This window comes from Orycteropus afer, unplaced genomic scaffold, assembly GCF_000298275.1.
Source record: "Orycteropus afer afer isolate SDZICR_OR568_19922 unplaced genomic scaffold, OryAfe1.0 scaffold00155, whole genome shotgun sequence".
Taxonomy (NCBI): Eukaryota; Metazoa; Chordata; class Mammalia; order Tubulidentata; family Orycteropodidae; genus Orycteropus; species Orycteropus afer.
In genome coordinates, this window is record NW_006921742.1 from 7,331,396 (window position 1) to 7,348,821 (window position 17,426).

Below are 17,426 nucleotides of genomic sequence, written 5' to 3' on the forward strand. Positions count from 1 at the left end.
AGAAAAGATTGACGTTTTCAAAGATTTCATATTACTTGGTTCCACAATCAACACCAAAGGAAGCAGCAGTCAAGAAATCAGATGACATACTGCACTGGGCAAATCTGCTGCAGAAGACCTCTTTAATGTGCTGAAGAACAAAGATGTCTCTTTGAAGACTAAGATGTGCCTAACCCAAGCCATGATATTTTCAGTCGCCTCATCTGCCTGTGAAAGCTGGACAATGAATAAGGAAGACCAAAGAAGAGTTGCTCCTTTTGGGTTGTGGTGCTGGCAAAGAATACTGAAAGTACTATGGACTGCCAAAAGAATGAACAAATCTGCCCTGGACGAAGTGCAGCCAGAATGCTCTTTGGAAGCAACAATGCCCAGACTTCATCTGATCTACTTTGGTCATGTTGTCAAAAGGGACCATTCCCTGGAGAAGGATATCTTGCTTGATAAAGGGGAGAGTCAATGAAAAAGGGAAAGGCCCTCAATGAGATGGATTGACACAGTGGCTGCAACAATGGGCTCAGGTATAGCAAAGATTGTGAGTCTGGGGCAGGACCGGGCAGTGTTTCATTCTGTTGTACATAGGGTTGCTATGAGTCGGAGCCAACTCAATGGCACGGAACAACAACAAATGTTTCCACAGAATATTATTTCTACTGTATCTTAAAACATATGCCATTCTGCTTGGTATCAATGAGTTGTTTATCTGTCTTCTCTAACAGGCCATGACTTCCCTTCTTTTCCAGGTATATTGCACAATGCTATGCACTTAGTAGACACTCAGAAAATAATTATTCAATTGAATTGCTTTGAAAGAGAAACCAAGAAATTTGAGTTTTCATTTTCTCTTTCTAGGAGCCCTAGTTACGGGCTGATAAGCCAAATCTTGACAGCTGGAACCCACTGGTCATTCCATGGGAGAAAGATATGGCAATCTGCTCCCTTAAAGATTATAGCCTCAGACATTAAAGAAGCAACAGAAGACAGAGTTGGAGTAACCTTTCAGAGACAACCAAACACCTTGAGAGAGAGAATCACCAGGCCTTCCGACTCAGGACCATAGTGTTGGGGGACACCAAGCTCAATTATCACAACATAGTACATAAAAGCTTGTTCCACAACCCACTTTGGTGAGTAGCGACTGGGGTCTTAAAAGCTTCTGAGCAGCCATCTAAGATGCAACTATTGGTCTCCTCTCATCTGAAGCAAAGAAGGGTACAGAAAATCAAAGGCATCTAGAAACAATTAATCCAGGGATATGATGAACCCTGAGACCAGAAGAACTGGATGGTGCCTGGCTACCAATGCTCACCACTTGGAAAGGGATCAAAACTGGAGATCCTGGATAGAGTGGAAGGGAAAATGTGGAACAAAATTCAAAAACACAAAAATGACCAGAATTACTGATCACATAGAGTCTGGTGGAACCCCCAAGACTATGGCCCTTGGTTACCCTTTGGGCCTAGAATAAGATTCATTCCCATGGATTGGGTCTCAGCTCAACAATAGAAAGACTACCTGCAGAACATCTACCCTGGGGCGATGCATCCACCTACTCTAGGGAGATACACCCCTTCGAGCAGTTGGCCATGGGGCATCAGAGGGGTAGCATTAACTTAGAAGGAAAGCTGGACAGACAGGAGTGCATTAAGAAGGGCACAGGGAGGAGAGTTTTTTACGGTTGGGGAGGGTAATTGGGGTGTGAAATCAAATGTACACGAAATGTTGCACGTAAAACAAATTTTGCTCTGTAAATTTGCACCAAATTGTGCACACACACACACACACACACACACAAAAAGATTATAGCCTTGGAAATCCTATGGGCAGTTCTATTCTGTCCTATAAGGTTGCTGTGACTCAATGACAACAGGTTTTTTTTTTCTTTCTGAGTATCTTGTACAAATAAACAGTAACCATAGACCTCAATGTCTTATTTCTAATCTAGTGATAAATTCCTATTGAATTGATATTTATTGTGTAGTGTACAGTTAAATATTTATATGCAACATATTAAAATATCATTTTTCTTTCTGGTTCTGTGACTTCCTAGATGTTTCTAAGTACTTTTAGAGGGTTAAGATATTTTCAATTTTTTTTCCAATGAAATTTGTTTTAATCCATTTTTGTCTAGTCACATTCTAAAGTGAGTTTATCACCAAATCAAGAAGTAGGACTAAAGAAGATAGAAAGAATTTATTCTTGAATTTACAAGTGTGGTGAATTTATAATTTTTTAAAATTGTATATAGTCATTAAATTGACAAGGACATCTCATCTTTTGTTCTACTGTAGACTTAGTAACTAGGAATAGCAGTGTGGACTCAACTAGTAACCAAAGGAGAAAATGAGGGTGGAATGATGGCTGTACCTAACCCTGCAATGAGACAGAGAGAGTAGAATGGGTAGGGGCAGCTGTTTCCCCACATAAGCCATCTTGGAAGGGGCAATAATTATCCCTGTTACAGTGGTGGCAGCTTCATCCTCCCCTCTTTCGGTGTCTACCACTTCATACTCTCCCTTGGGGCCAGGGTGCAGAGAAAGGAGAAGATCTCTTGAAAACTTCCAGTGAACACATTTAAGCCATGCAAATGTACGGAACCTGACATGAGTGCAGTGCCTTGTTTGATTATGACCACAATCTCAATTTGTAGTAGGCACAAAACCTCAGCTTTCTATGTAAAACCAACCAGGAAGGTGTGACTTGTACTCATCTGTTTCAGGCATTACAGTTGGTCAGTTGAACTTCACAGTGTCAAAGTGTTGAGATGGTTGTCGAAATGCACATGTATATTTTTAGGAGAGAGGATGGTAATACAAAGGGCAGAATAATTGGGTTCATATATGCATGATAGCATAACTAAAATAAATATTATTGAGCATGTAATCCTCAAGTATAGGGCTCAGCACTTGATTGACTCAAACAATGTGTAAAGGACAGAACGTTTTTTGAAACATATCCATGTGTCTTTTCTCTTGCATTCTGTTGTGCATATCCTTCCCTGCATCTCATCAGAGACATCCAGTTGCCCTGGAGACAATTAGGAATGTTATAGCAAGAATGAAGAGTGAGTCAATATTCATCTTTTGACCTTCAGAGGAAGAAGTGTTTTTTTTTTTTTTTTCCAGTTTTTCTTTTACTTGCTTCCATTAGTATATTGAGAGATAGGGTTTCTTGCTTCTTCCATATTGAGGCTTTCTTCATCTATGGTGTAGGCTTTGGACATGTTATCAGGAGGGACCTGTCCCTAGAGAAAAACTTGCTTGGTAAAATAGAGGGTCAGTGAAAAGGAGGAATACTCTCAGTGAGATTAATTGACACAGCGGCTGCAACAGTGGGCTCAAGTATAGCTGCAATCATGAGGATGAAACAGAACCTAGCAGTGTTTTGTTCTGTTATCCATGGGGTCACTGTAGTCGGAACCAACTTGATGGCACCCAGCAACAACAACAGGAAGAGGAAGGCTGTGTTAGAGGTCGAGGGGTGTAAAACTACCCTTTTCACTGGGAGGGATTATGGGTAAAAGTGTTAGAGGCAGAGCAGAATGGTCAAGTGAACCTAGCCTGGCTTCCCCTTCTCTGTTTGGAACCTTGCAGTTGTGTGTGGTAGAAACATTCAGACAGGTATGTGGAACCCCAAGACACACATACACCCAGATACCACCTTTGGAGAGAGCAAGGAGGGGAAGTATCCAAAAGAAGTAATTTAACCCAGAAAAGACTGACTGCAATGTTGTTATTAGCACGTTTAAATCTTCTTATCCCCTGTGTGGTGGTTATGTTTGTGTGTCAACTTGGCTAGGCCTGGTTGAGTGGTTGGGCAGCTGGATGTAGTATTCCCCATGATGAGACTGGTAATCAACTCCATGGTGGAATCTACTGTGAGCAGCTGAGTAGCTGCCTTAGGGATGTGGTCTGCTTCCTGTATTTAACGAGAAGCTCTGAGAACAGTCTCTAGCCTATGGCACGCTTGGACCCTGCATGTAGCTGTGTCGTTGCTCAGCAGTCTGCTATGCTCTGCTGACCTTGGGACTTACAATGGACTTAAGTTAATAGCCTGCCGTGTGGTTTGGTAGCATCGGGACTGTGCCTTGTTACTTGTCAACCTTGGGCTTGGCAGCCTCAGCAGCCAGCAGCTGTCTGAGTGAAGAAACTTCTCTAGCTCCAGTGGGCCAGGAGCAGGAGGCAGAGCTGGACCCCAAGGTTGAGGGGCTTTCACTCACTCCTAGAACCTGGCACTTTGAACTTGGACTTAAAGCCTCCAAATTGTAAGAATAAACTCCTGTTTGTTAAGGTCGTCCCATTTGTGGTATATTTCCTGTCAGAGCGGCACTAGGTAACCAGAACACTCTGTGAGGGTGTACTCAAGGAAAATTTTGATTGGTTGGAGAAGAGAAACAGGCTACATTTCATTGCATATCTGAGTGTAGAAATTTGAAATATTTCTTACAAATGTTTTAAACAATGACTGTTTACTTCTCCTTGTTGTATGTGTGTGTCTCTCTGTGTGTGTGTGTTTCATAACATAAACATTCTTTAAAAAACAATATGTATCTTTTATATGCTTTTGGTGTCTTATCTAAGAAACCATTTTCAAAAACAAGGTACTATGTTTCCTTCTAAGACTTTTATGGATTAAGTTTTTATATCTAGGTCATTAATTCATTTTGAGTTGATTTTCATGTATCATGTAAGATACAGGTCCAACCTCATTCTATTTCCTGTGGAGATCCAGGCGTCCCAACACCATTTGTTCAAGAGTCTATTCTTTCCCCATTGAATGGACTTGGCATCCTTGTTCAAAATTAACTGGCCATAGGTGTGAGTTTATTTCTGGACTCTTCAATTCTGTTCCATTGGTCTTTGTGCTATCATTATACAGTGCCACACTAATTTCATCACTATAGCTTCAGAGTACATTTACACTGATAGAACATTTTTACATTTTGAAATCAGGAAGTATGAATCTTTCTACTTTGTTATTCTTTTTCAAGGAAAAGATTGTTTTGGCTATGTGAAGCCCCTTGAAATTCTGTATGAATTCAAAGATTGGCTTTTCCATTTCTGCAGAAAAGGCTCTTGGAATTTTGATAGAGATTGTGTGGAATCTGTGGATTGTTTTGGGTAATACTGACATTGTTACAATATTAAGTGTTCCAATCCATGAACACAGGATGCCATCCTTCCATTTATTTGTTGTTGTTGTTGTTATGTGCCGTCGAGTCAAACCCGACTCGTAGCGACCCCTCCTTGGGTTTCCGAGGCAGTATCACTACGGAAGTAGGCTTCCAGCATTGCTCTATAGTCTTCCGTGTACAAGTCTTTCACTCTCCTGGCTAAATTTCCACCTAAGTATTTTATTCTTTTAGATGCTATTGTAAATAGAATTGTGTTCTTAATTTCCTTTTCAGATATTTGATTCTTGGTGTATAGAAACACAATTGATTCTTGTGTGTTGATCTTGTAGCCTGCAACTTTGCTGAATTCATTTATTAACTAGTAGCTTTCATGTGAATTCCTTGGGATTTTTTTGTATACAAAATCACGTCAAGTGCAAAGAGAGAACGTTTTACTTCTTTCTTTCCAGTTTGAATGCCTTTTATGTATTTTTCTTACCTGATTGCTTTGATTAGAACTTCCAGTGCAATATTCAATAGCAGTGGTGAAAGTGGGCATCTTTGTTTTGTTCTTGATCATAAGGGGACATTTGTTGTATGCATTTTGACTACACTCCTTACGCTGTTGCTGTTAGCTGCTGTTGAGTCAATCCCAACTAATCATGAGCCCATGTGTGCAGAGTGGACCTGTGTTCCACTGCGTTTTCAAGGCTCTGACCTCTCGGGAGCAGATCTCCAGACCTGTCTCCTGAGAATCCTCTGAGGGCGGGGTTCAAACTGCCAACCTTTGGCTGATAGTCTAGCACTTAACCATTTGTGCTGCCCAGGGATTCCTTAATATTTCTTAAACTTTCATCAACTTTCTTTGTAGTGACTTTATCTCACTTGCTTCCAGTGGTGTTCTACGCTTGGCTTCTTATCTGTCCACTTCCTTCTCTTTCTAAACTATTTTCTTCAGAAGATTTAATCAACTTCTTTGAATTAATTACTGTCACTGATCCTGTAAAAGTGCATATCTGTGGGTTTTTGGAAGTCCTTATCTCTATGTATAAAGGTATATGAGAAATATTTTAATGACATTCAAAAACAGATGGAGAATGAAGCAGAAAAGAGAGTCTTGTACTTTGGCTTTAGTTCCAGAGGTTGAAGAACATTGAGAATTCAGTTTGGAAAAGCTCTAATTACCGTGTATGTGTGTCTTATTTAATTGTCCCTTGTAATACCTTGGCTAGATACTTACACTCATTCCCATTGTATCTTGATTTTATTTTACAATTTTCTGGTTCTCTTAGCTTTTCTTGTTTTAGTTTATGCAACTGCTATTCAATCTCTCTTGAAATTTCTTCTCTTCTCTCTAAGGAATTAATTTTTCTGCAGGAATTGTGGTCTCTTGAACTTACTTTTAAGGCCATGTGTGACTAAGTCTTGTTTTGTCCTTGTCGACTATGTTTCTACTTGCACACAAGGTTGACTTTACATAAGGATCATGACCTAGAGACTCTTCAGTACTCCTTCAGAACTTGTATGAGAGCCAATGAAGTAACAAAATATGTAAGGCTGGGACTTGATTTATAATATATAAAATACATTATATATAATCAAAACGAAGCCCACTGCCATTGATTTGATTTTTGACTTTCAGTGACCCTGTAAAACAGAGTAGAATGTCCCATAAGGTTTCCAAGGCTGTAAATTTTTATGGATGCAGACTGCTTCATCTTTCTCCTATGGCTGGTGGGTTCAAACAGCTGACCTTTTGGTTAGCAGCCCAGTGCTTTCACCACAGCACCACCAGAGCTCCTTACATCATGTATGTGTGTGTTTGTATACACACACACTAAGGAGCTCTGGTGGGGTAGTGCCTAAGGCATTTGACTGCTAACTAGAAGGTTGGCTGTTCAAACCCACCAGCCACTCCATGGAAGGAAGATTGGGCAATCTACTTCCATAAAGATTTACTGCCTCAGAAACCCAAAGGGGGTCACTATGAGTTGGAATTCACTTGATGGCAGTGAGTTTGGTTTATACGTGTGTGTGTGTGTGTGTGTGTATATATATATATATATATATATAAATTTGACTCATAGCAACCCCTCCTTGGGTTTCTGAGGCGGTATCTCTACAGAAGTAGATTGCTCAGTCTTCCTTCTGAGGAGTGGTTGCTGGCTTTGAACTGGCAGCCTTCTTGTTGGTCAAATGTCTTAGGCACTATGCTACCAGAGCTCCCATATAAACATACATACATACATATATATTTATTTATTTTAGGTGAAAAGAACTTTGATGGAAGAGTTTGATGATTTTGTAGTTTGAAAATATTTAAGGCAAGTGCAAAAATGCGGAATTGACCACTTAGGGTGGTCTCTTAAGATTTTAGAGATAGAAATAAATTATACAGAGAAATTAATGAAAGGCAGAGAAGGATGAACAGAAAAAGGAGGAATATAGGGATTGTTTTTAATCACAAATTCTGTGAGCTTTGCTTACTATTTTTGATATGGTCAATTGTATCTACTATGTACCATGAAATATATTTATAATTAAAAAAATCAGATAGTAGAAAAGATCAGACATTTTTCAGTTGTTTCTGTTAGTTAAAAAATAACTTGGAGGTTTTGGTCTTTTTACAATTAAGCTTCTAATGTTTTCCTTTTAGGATTTAGCCAGATGCAACAGTCAGTGCTTTGCTGTCCAGTTAAACCGGTCTTGTTAAGGAAAAAAAAAAAAAAAAAAGAAAAGAAAAAAAAAATCATTTCCAGGCAAAGAGCAGAGGACATGGGAATAACATCCTTCATTCAGCTTCATCCCCTCAAAAGCTCGTTTGTAGGACCAAGTAAACACATACCTTCCGCACTCTATTTTTGAAATTATGTTGAGGAGTATACAGACTGATATCTGTAAAAGAAGCAACTTTTGAACCTTCAGTTTATGTAAAATATTTCAAGAGGCATGAAGAGAGTAGTTATTTTGAAAAGTATAGAAATGCAGTCATAATTTATATGCATTTGCTGTAAAATCGTATAATTATCAGTAGATTGCAACTTTTCTATATGAAGAGAGAACTCTCTCATATTAGTTTTGTGCTTTTTTCCTACCTTTTAAACAGTTCTGAAGTTCACTCTTATGTATTCTTTTCTTTTCTTTTTAAAATTGTAATGACTAATCCTGATCTTCTGCCACAATATAAGTTTAAAAATGATTCCATAATAAGGAAGAACTAGAATTCATGTTTCTTGAATGATCTGTGGCTAGAAAAAAAAATGTTCATTCATGTACTTAATGACAACTTGTGAGCTATTTTATTCCTTCTGATAATTTCCTTCTTTTCACTCATCACAGTATACTGCGTGGCTGACATGTGAAAGATGCTATGAAAACAGAAAGTAAATAAAGAGAATGTTCTCCAGACTCTCAAAGAGCTGAAAGTCTAAGAAAGGAGGAAGAAAATGTACACTAATTATAGTAAAATAAAGTGATCCTTCTGTGAATAATGTAAAGAAAGTTCTGTGAGACTTCAGAGGAGGAAGACATACTTTTCCTCAGAACTCCCAGGAAGGTTTTGTGCAGGGAATGGCATAAGGGTGGGGTTGTAAGGAATGGCAGAAATTGGGGACATGGAGGGAAGTCATTTTAGGCACTGGGAGTAATGAGCAGAAAGCAAGTAAGAGGTTGTGGGATGCTTGGCCTGTCTCGGTGGAAGATAACTACTTAGAGGGCAACAGTGAGAGATACGACAGGAAAAATGAGCTAGTTCCAGAGAGTAGAGAGCTCTGAATGTAGGGTAAAAGAGTTTGGGTTCTCTCTGCAGACAATGGAGACTCATTGAAGGATTTTGAAGAAGGACTAGACATATTCTGAATTTTCTGTCAGTGTTATTTAGCTAAGTAACAAAGTGAAGAGAAAAGAGGTAGACAGAGTACTGCAGTTGGAGGCTATTGCAAGATTATAGATAAGATAACATGGCCAAGGGACATAAAACTGGGCAGAGAGTGGGGAACAGGTATGAGAGAAGTTGTTGAGAAAGTAACACCACCAATGATTATGACAGCTAACTTTTATGTCATAGAGCTTCTTTGACAGATATCAGGCTGCATACTCCTCAACATAATTTCAAAATAGAATGTGGAAGGTATGTGTTTACTTGGTCCTACAAATGAGCTTTTGAGAGGATGAGGCTGAATGTCGTAGAGCTTAGTTTTTTTTCTAGGAACTTGTTTTTTTTTTGGTATTTTTTAACTCTCATGACAACTTTATGTGAAAGTGCTGTTAGTCTTCTCATTTTACTGAAGGAGGGACTGAGGCACAGAGGTGAGGAAATTTGCTTGAGGTCATACATGTCAGGAATGAAGAGGTGTAGATTTAAAGCCAACCCTGCAATACACTCTGGCACTCTAAACTCCCTTGTTGTTGTTGTTATGTGCTCTCAAGTCGGACCAGACTCATAGTGACCCCTCCTTGGGTTTCTGAGGCAGTATCACTAAGGAAGTAGATTGCCCAATCTTCCTTCCAAGGAGTGGCTGATGGGTTTGAATCGCCAGCCTTCTGGTTAGCAGTCAAATGCCTTAGGCACTATGCTACCAGAGATCCCTTACAGACTTGGAATTGATTGGAATTGGGGAACTGAAGAGAATAGGTTTAAATGTGGGTTTCTGCAGAAATGATGTCATTCATGAAAACCAGAAAGTCAAGGGAAGGAGCAGGTTTAGTTCAAGATGAATATGACGTTTTCCAGTTTTGACTCAATTTTGCATTCACATTTAAAGGAAAGACTGAATTGTCAATGATTATTATCCAGCATAGCTACAGATTGAGCGTGGGCTATTATCTACAGGAGAACTTTTACAAAAATGTTATGAATTAATATCAGGTTATCTGCTCAAATTGTTCTAATTAACTTGCCCTGCTTTGAATAATATCATTCTAAACTCAAAACTAAACTCACTGCCATTGAATCAATTCTGACTCATAGTGACCCCCGTTGGGTTTCGATTGCCCCATCTTCCTTCCTTGGGGTTTGAGCCGCCAACCTTCTGGTTAGTAAATGCCTTAGGCATTACACCACCAGAGCTCCTTGAATAACATCATGAAACTGATGAATATTTGAAAGTGCTTTTGCATTTTTACAAATATTTTTTTGAATTCCAACAGTTATACAGCCAATGTTTTGAATTGAAATAGAGGATTAAACTAACAAATGCTTGTTTTCACACTGAAGTTGTAGCTAGTGCTCTGATTCATAAATCCATAATTGTTCTTCTCTCATTAAGCTCTTGATTTGTCTCAAAGTCCATGGTACCTAGTACAGTCCCTGGTATTCAGTAAACATGCAATAAATGTTCCTTGAATTTTAATGAGTGGAGTGGTCAGTCTTTAACACATCAATTTACATCACATTTAATACCTCAGTCATTTTTAAATAATATTTTATATGTCACTTCGAATTATAGAATTCTGGAAGCAGAGAATTCTTTGGACATTTTCTCAACTGAAGTTGTTTGGTTTTCAGGGCTGAGTATAAAGCAAATTTCAGATATTTGGATTCTCCTTGAAAGAACAGAACAAGTTACAATGGCTGTGGAGAAAAATGAATGTTTTTTTTTTTTGAAGGAGTTGTATGTTTTTATATTTTCCTGGAGTCAAAGACTGTTGAAATGGGAACAAGCTTAATAAATAAGTAAAATAAAAAACTTAGATCAGAGACACCAAAAAGAAAGATAAGTTCCACAGCCGCTGAGTTTGCAGTTACTTGGTTGAATTCTGAAACCAAATTATTTATTCAACTAAGAACAAATCCTGCTAGGAGATGTCTTGTCTTAAACAGGTTGCTGACTAGAATCACAATCAGAATAATATTTGTGCTCACAGCATTTGAGACACTGTTTATTTTCTATCCTGCTTCCCTCTCCTCGTTTCTTTGGTCCTCTCACCATCATTCTTTAAGCTTACTTTCTACTGATGATAGATGAACATCTTTTACAGGGACTTCCCTAGCACTTGACACTTAGATCTAAAAGGAAAACCCACAAAATAAGTAGAAAAATTTAAAGAAGGCACAAGCCTTTGGGTTATTTTGCATGGCAATATTACTTTTCTGGTTTGACTAATTTAGATTGCTATTGTATATACACCATGAGTCTCCAGGTTTGCCACTCTGAGTACAATAACTAAAATCATGTCCTGTTTTAAGTCTACATTACTCAGCACAGTGCCCTGTCCATGAGGTATGTAGACTAGATTCAGGTAGTTCTCTGGACTCTCAAAGAACCTATTCTGGCTGACTTTTTGGAAGTATATTGCCAGAACTTTCTTCTGAGGTACCTCTGGGTGGAGTCAAACCTCTAACCTTTTGGTTAGCAGCCAAACGTATTAGTTGTTCATATCGCCAAGGTATGAGTGTTAATTCAGTCAAGCAAATGGGTAGGATTCAATGAACTTCGGTGTTGACACTCTGAAGGCAGGTATGCCAGTAACTTCTAGGTCCTCCCTGCAGGATGAGCCATCATGTGGCCAATATTAAACACTGTGGCACTCCCCAGATGCAAGTATCCTGATATGTAAGATGACAAGCCCCTCTTCCTGCTGTCATCCCCCATCCCTCCTCCAGCCATTGGTTTGAATAGCCACCAAACAGTCTCCAGCAAATGCCCACTCGACAATAGCAGGAAGATGTCCACATGGATGACATCCTCCCTAGCACATCCTCTCACTCTTCAGGGAACAGTGTTTCCTTTTGCCTTCCCCCACTTATAGTTCAATGTATTTCACCTTAAAATATCTTATACATACATATTTAGTATTTATTATTCCATAAATTATTTTTTGTTTCCCATTATTACCTAAGTAAAATCTCAGGATATTTCTCTATTTCACTTGTGAGGAAAAAAGTTCCAGACTTGTATAAGAAGTTTAAATAAAAAGAATGATGTCTTTTAATTAAGGAAAAGAAAAGCTGGAACTTTGAGGGTTATATTAAACTTATCAACAGTTAGTGGCAACTTCTGTAAAGTCCTCTATGGTGACTACTGGTTCTATTAAATTTCTGCAATTTCATGGTTTTTAACAATTTAAACCTGTGTATCTGTTATCACAAGCAGTCAAAATATACACAGAATTCTGTAGTATTTCATTTTCTTGTGTTTAGTTACTAGCCTGGCAAAATATTATGTGCTATAAATGTTTTATGTTAAGTGCCTACAGGAAAAGATAATAAAGAGGATGGGATCAAGAACTGTTGGAGAAGAAGGGGAACATCACGAAAGTCATAACAAAGAAAGGGATAGTTGAACTGGATTTTGTAGTTTGAATAAAACTTTTTCATTTGGCTGAATCAAAGAAAGATTCTAAACACAAGGAACAGTGTGTGCAAAGGCTCAGAGGTAGGATAGCAATTGATGCATTTGAGGAATGTCAAAGTTCAAAATAACCCATTACCGTTGTGATAGTTGGAGCTGTGTGTCAATTTGGCTGGACCATGATTCTGTGTGGTTTAAGCAATTGTGATGTGTGGGTTGTTCCCATGACGGGAACAGATGTATATGTTTTGAGCAGCCAACCCACTGACAGGGAGTTTCCCTAGGGGTGTGGCCTGCTTCCAGTATATTTATGGACATCCTGGGAAAAGAGACACTCTTCTGTGGATCGGGATTCTGTTTTGCTGCCTACAACTGTCCGTGAGTGAACAATACACCATTCAGCCTGGAGATCTTGGATTCATCATTCGTTGGAGCCAACAGCCTACATACTGCCTGCCAACCTTGAGCTCCTCAGCCCCTGCAGCTGCATGAGTTGGGAAAAGCCTGCAGCTTGATGTTTGATCCAAGAACTTGGGACTTGCCAGCTTGTATACGTGTGTGAGCCATTTTCCTAAGATAAATTTCTCTCTCTCTCTCTCTCTCTCTCTAAGCTTTACTGGTTTTGCTTCGCCGGAGAACCCAGTCTAACCACTGGGTTGATTGTGACTATCAGTGACCCTATACGACAGAGTAGAACTCCCCCACAGGGTTTCCAAGGCTGCAATCTTAATGGAAGCAGACTGTCACATCTTCTCCCACAAGAACCGCTAGTGGGTTTGAACCACCGACCTTTCGGTTAGCAGCCAAATGCTTAAGCATTGTGCAACCAGGGCTCCATAAGGAACACCAAGTTGTTCAATATTGTCAAACTATAAATTATTTGAAGACAATGAAAGAAGAGATAAGAGAGGGAGACAGAGAGCAAGCCTTGCTTCTTGGGTGTTTTGGGGACCTTTTTACCATAAAAGTCATGTACCCCCTACATGAACTGAAAGCAGCTTGAACTGTTGCTTCCTTTTGTTATGTTAGCTGCCATGGCCCCATGCACAACAGAAGGAAATGCTAACTGGTCCCGCACCATCCCTATGCTCAACCGCAGATTGCACCATTGTGGTCCCTAGGGTTTTCTTTGGCTGATTTTCAGAAGTAGATGGCCAGGCCTTTCTTCCTAGCTTGTGTTGATCTGGAAAGGTCTGCTGAAACCTGTTCAGCATCATAGCAACATGAAAGCCTCCACTGACAGATGGGTGGAGGCTGGGTAGGAGGTGCATTGGCCAGGAATTGAACCTGGGTCTTCTGCAATGAAAAGTGAGAATTCTACCACTGAACCACCAATGTTTTCCCTAGACAGGACATCCCTTTGTAAAACGAGGAAAATGCCAGATGTTTTGAAATATTTCACAAGTTTTCCTGAGGACCTCACTGACATGTCGCCATGTGAAAATGGCACAGCTGAAGAACACCTGATGCTCAGAGGACATGTGTCATCAGGAACCAGACGAGTGAGGAAAAAGTATGAGACAATTTGGAAAGTGAAGCAACTTTCTTTTGGGGTGTTGCATCCTATCATGCCATGCTTTGTGTAGCCACAGGAAGGTTTTATGTCCATCCCAAACCATGTGAGCCCCTCACCTCCCTGAGAAGGGGAAGGCAGGAGAGGAAGAAGAGGAGGCAAACAGATACCTTTTGGGGAAATGATGAAATTGTGCTGGCTTCCTTGGAGGCAGAGCAAAGGAGGCCCCAGACCAAGGTGCAGTCCCTCTGGAACCAGAGTGAGTGCTGAAATGGTCCACTGATGGTGAGGCCGTGGTCAAGAGGAATACTGAGTGTCAACTAGCCATACTTTATTACTTTCAGAAAAATGTACTCTCTAAGCAATAAAAAGTTAAAGGAGTTCTGCTTCCTTTCTGTAGTATTGCTTTTCTGGGAATTAGACACTCACTAACACACAGTATAAATAATACTCTGCATACATCCACACAGACATGCTAACACCTCTGGAATTAGGTAGTTTTATCAAAGGCACTGTTGGGAATATGAATTTTGATCTTTAAATTAATTGACAAAAACCAAGAGTGGAAACTGGTGAAGAGTCATAGTTAAGCTTCCCACCCTGGTGGACTTCCCCGTTGTCTTGTCTGAAGCACATGAAAGATATCAAGCCTTTAGCATTACTTCACTCCTTCTGAGCAGGACCCAAAGCTCTGGGCATCTATTTCCCAGTTGCCACACAAACCTCAGAGTCTCATTGGTTTCCTTCTGCTTCCTAAATTCTTATTTTTTACTAGAGACCAACACATTTTGTTTTGTTTTTTCCCCTTTAAAATATTTTCTTTGCTAGAATATTACACACATACATATGATATATATATATATATATATATATATATATATATAAATAAAAGAATGTGCCTTTTTAACCATTTTTGAGTGTACAGTTCAGTGACATTTGTTATATTCACCATGCTGTGCTACCATGGCCACTATGTATTTCCAGAAGTTTTTCATCGTCCCAAACAGAAACTCAGCATCCTCTAGGCAATAACACCCCATCCCTTGCTCCTCTAAGCCCTAGCACCCAAACCAAACCCACTGCCATGAGTGGGTGCTCACCCATATTGACCCTATATCTCACAGTAGATACAGGGCTGTAAACCTTTATGGAAGCAGACTGCGTCATCTTTTTTCCATGAAGCAGCTAGTGGGTTCGAACTGCTGACCTTTTGATTAGCAGCTGAATGCTTAAACACTGTGCCACCAGAGCTCCCAAGTCCCTGGTAACTACCCATAAACTTTTGTCTCTATGTATTTGCCTGTTGTAGATATTTCATATCCCCAGGATCATACAATATTTGTCCCTTTATGTCTTAGTTCACTCAGACCACTACTTTTTTAATGATATTTGAAATATATGGACTATTTAGAAGACATTGCTAACATTCTATATTTTAAATAGCAATCTAAATTAAGCAATTTAACAAAAATAAAGTTTTTGAACTAAATTATTACAAAAAATTGGGCAAATTTTTATTTCCTAATCTCTTTCCAAGAGAGAGAGAGGGAATTTTTGGTTATCTCTTTGGTCTAGTCTCCCATCTCTCACCACCAATGGCATGTCAGGATTCCACTGCAGAGGACTAGCCAAGACTTCAAATGCATAAACACACACTCATATTCTTTCTTCTCAAGTGAACCCACCAATTCCAAATATCCACCAATGTAATCTCCAAGAGAAGAGGCCACTCTGCAGTCAGTTACAGAATTCTCAGTCTATGGTGTGTGGAGCCCCTTGGGAACCATTATAGGGATCCCAAGCAGCGTTGTGGTTGTTGAACCCACTGTGAGAAATGCAGCAAAGTTCTCCACAACTGTCCCAAACACAGCACGTTCTGAGAACATGACAGAAGTCCCTATGAATCATCATTTCCATATTCGTGAGTCAGGCAGTTTTTCCTGACACCAATGGGAGAGTTTGTATCGTTGTCATTTTTCAAAAGAGGAAACTGAGGCAAGGAAGTTTACCAACTTTCCTAGGATGTAAAAGCTTCCAGGCCAAACTCAGTCCTGGGAACATTACACAGACTGCAGTTCCATGGTCAAACATTAGAAAAATATATTTTACTTTATACAAAGCATTATAAAGAATGAGCAACCCAAGAAGAGTATTCTCGTGGAAACATCTCTAACTTGTCAACAAGACATTTTAGAGGCAGGACTGACATCCTCCCCACAAGGCCACCAAGAGGGGAGCAGAGCCCAGAACCCAGGTTTCTTGATTCCCAGTCTATGTTCCTTCTACCATCCCTCTCCTGATTTTAAGATGCATTTCTCTAATAGAACAAAACATTCATTAGTCACAAACCTAGGACCCCACGCGGCACAGTTTGTCTGTCTGCCTTTCCCTGTTTTTATGGCCACGACTCTCCACTGAAGGGACTAAAGAGCAATCGGAATTGGCCGTTACCTTTGACACCCCAGAATCAATTTACCTGGAAAGCTGTGGAGAGCATCTTCATTTTCCAGAACGCCTCTCTGCTTGGTTGCCTGCAGCTCACTTTTGGATTTCCAAACCAGCTTGACCATCCTGATCATCTCTGGCAAGTCCCAGGGCAGCGGCCCCTGCTGGCACCCCGTCTGGCTGCCCAGCGAGGAGGGCAGCACACCTTCTGGGGCTGTCCACCTCCTGCCTAGCTCTGCCGAGTGGAAATACCGCTCTAGCACAGGCATTCTGCCCTGTTCCCCAGAAGAGGAGGTAGGGCTGCTGTTGCTGCTGCGGCGGCGGCGGCTGCTAGCAGAGGGGAAATTCTTTTCCAGGCAGGGGAAGACAAACCCCTGTAAAAGCTTTTCCAGCTTCAGGAAGGGGAGGCTGCTCCAACCTGGCACAGCTTGCCTGCCTCTCCAGCCCCTCCACAAACACTGCCGACGAACGGACGAGCGCAAGTCACTTCCCAGGCTTTCTCACTGCTGAGGAACTGTTACTACACTCCTTCCTTAGAGATAGAGTGCATTTTTTTTCCCCTCCTCTCTCAGGCACTGAGTTCACAGCACTTAATTAATCCCAGGCTACAACTGGAACAACAGCAGAGAGAGAAAAAAGAAAAAAAAAAAAGCAAAAAATAGTCAAGGTTTGAGCGTTCACTTTTCCTCTTCTTCCTTCTGATGTATTTGTTCTGCAATTCTGTTTTGGCCCTGGTTACTGTTATTAGGTGCTGTCGAGTCTGTTCCAACTCACAGGGACCTCACATACAACAGAATGAAACACTACCTGGTCCTGCTCCATCCTCGTAGTTGTTGCTATGTGTGAGCTCATTGTTGCAGCCATTCTGCCAGTTCATCTTGTTGAGTGTCTTCCTTTTTTTTCGCCGACCCTCTACTTTACCTAGCATGATAGTCTTCTCCAGGGACTGGTCCCTCCTGATAACACGGCCACAGTATATAAAATGAAGTCTCGCTATCCTCCTTTCTAACTTGCATAACTTCCTCCAAGACAGATTTGTTTGTTCCTTTGGTAGTCCATGGTATAT

General features: G+C 40.3%; 1 protein-coding gene across 1 annotated transcript in view; it reads right to left on the reverse strand.

Moving 5' to 3' along the window:
* Window positions 1–16,834, reverse strand: part of PDE7B (phosphodiesterase 7B) — a 200,694-nt gene extending 183,860 nt beyond the window's left edge. Inside the window, exon 1 of the mRNA XM_007946318.2 lies at window positions 16,392–16,834. Coding sequence (XP_007944509.1) covers window positions 16,392–16,629 — 238 coding nt within the window. The 5' untranslated portion in view covers window positions 16,630–16,834. The remainder of the gene's footprint in view (window positions 1–16,391) is intronic.
* Between the last annotated feature and the right edge of the window lie 592 nt (window positions 16,835–17,426).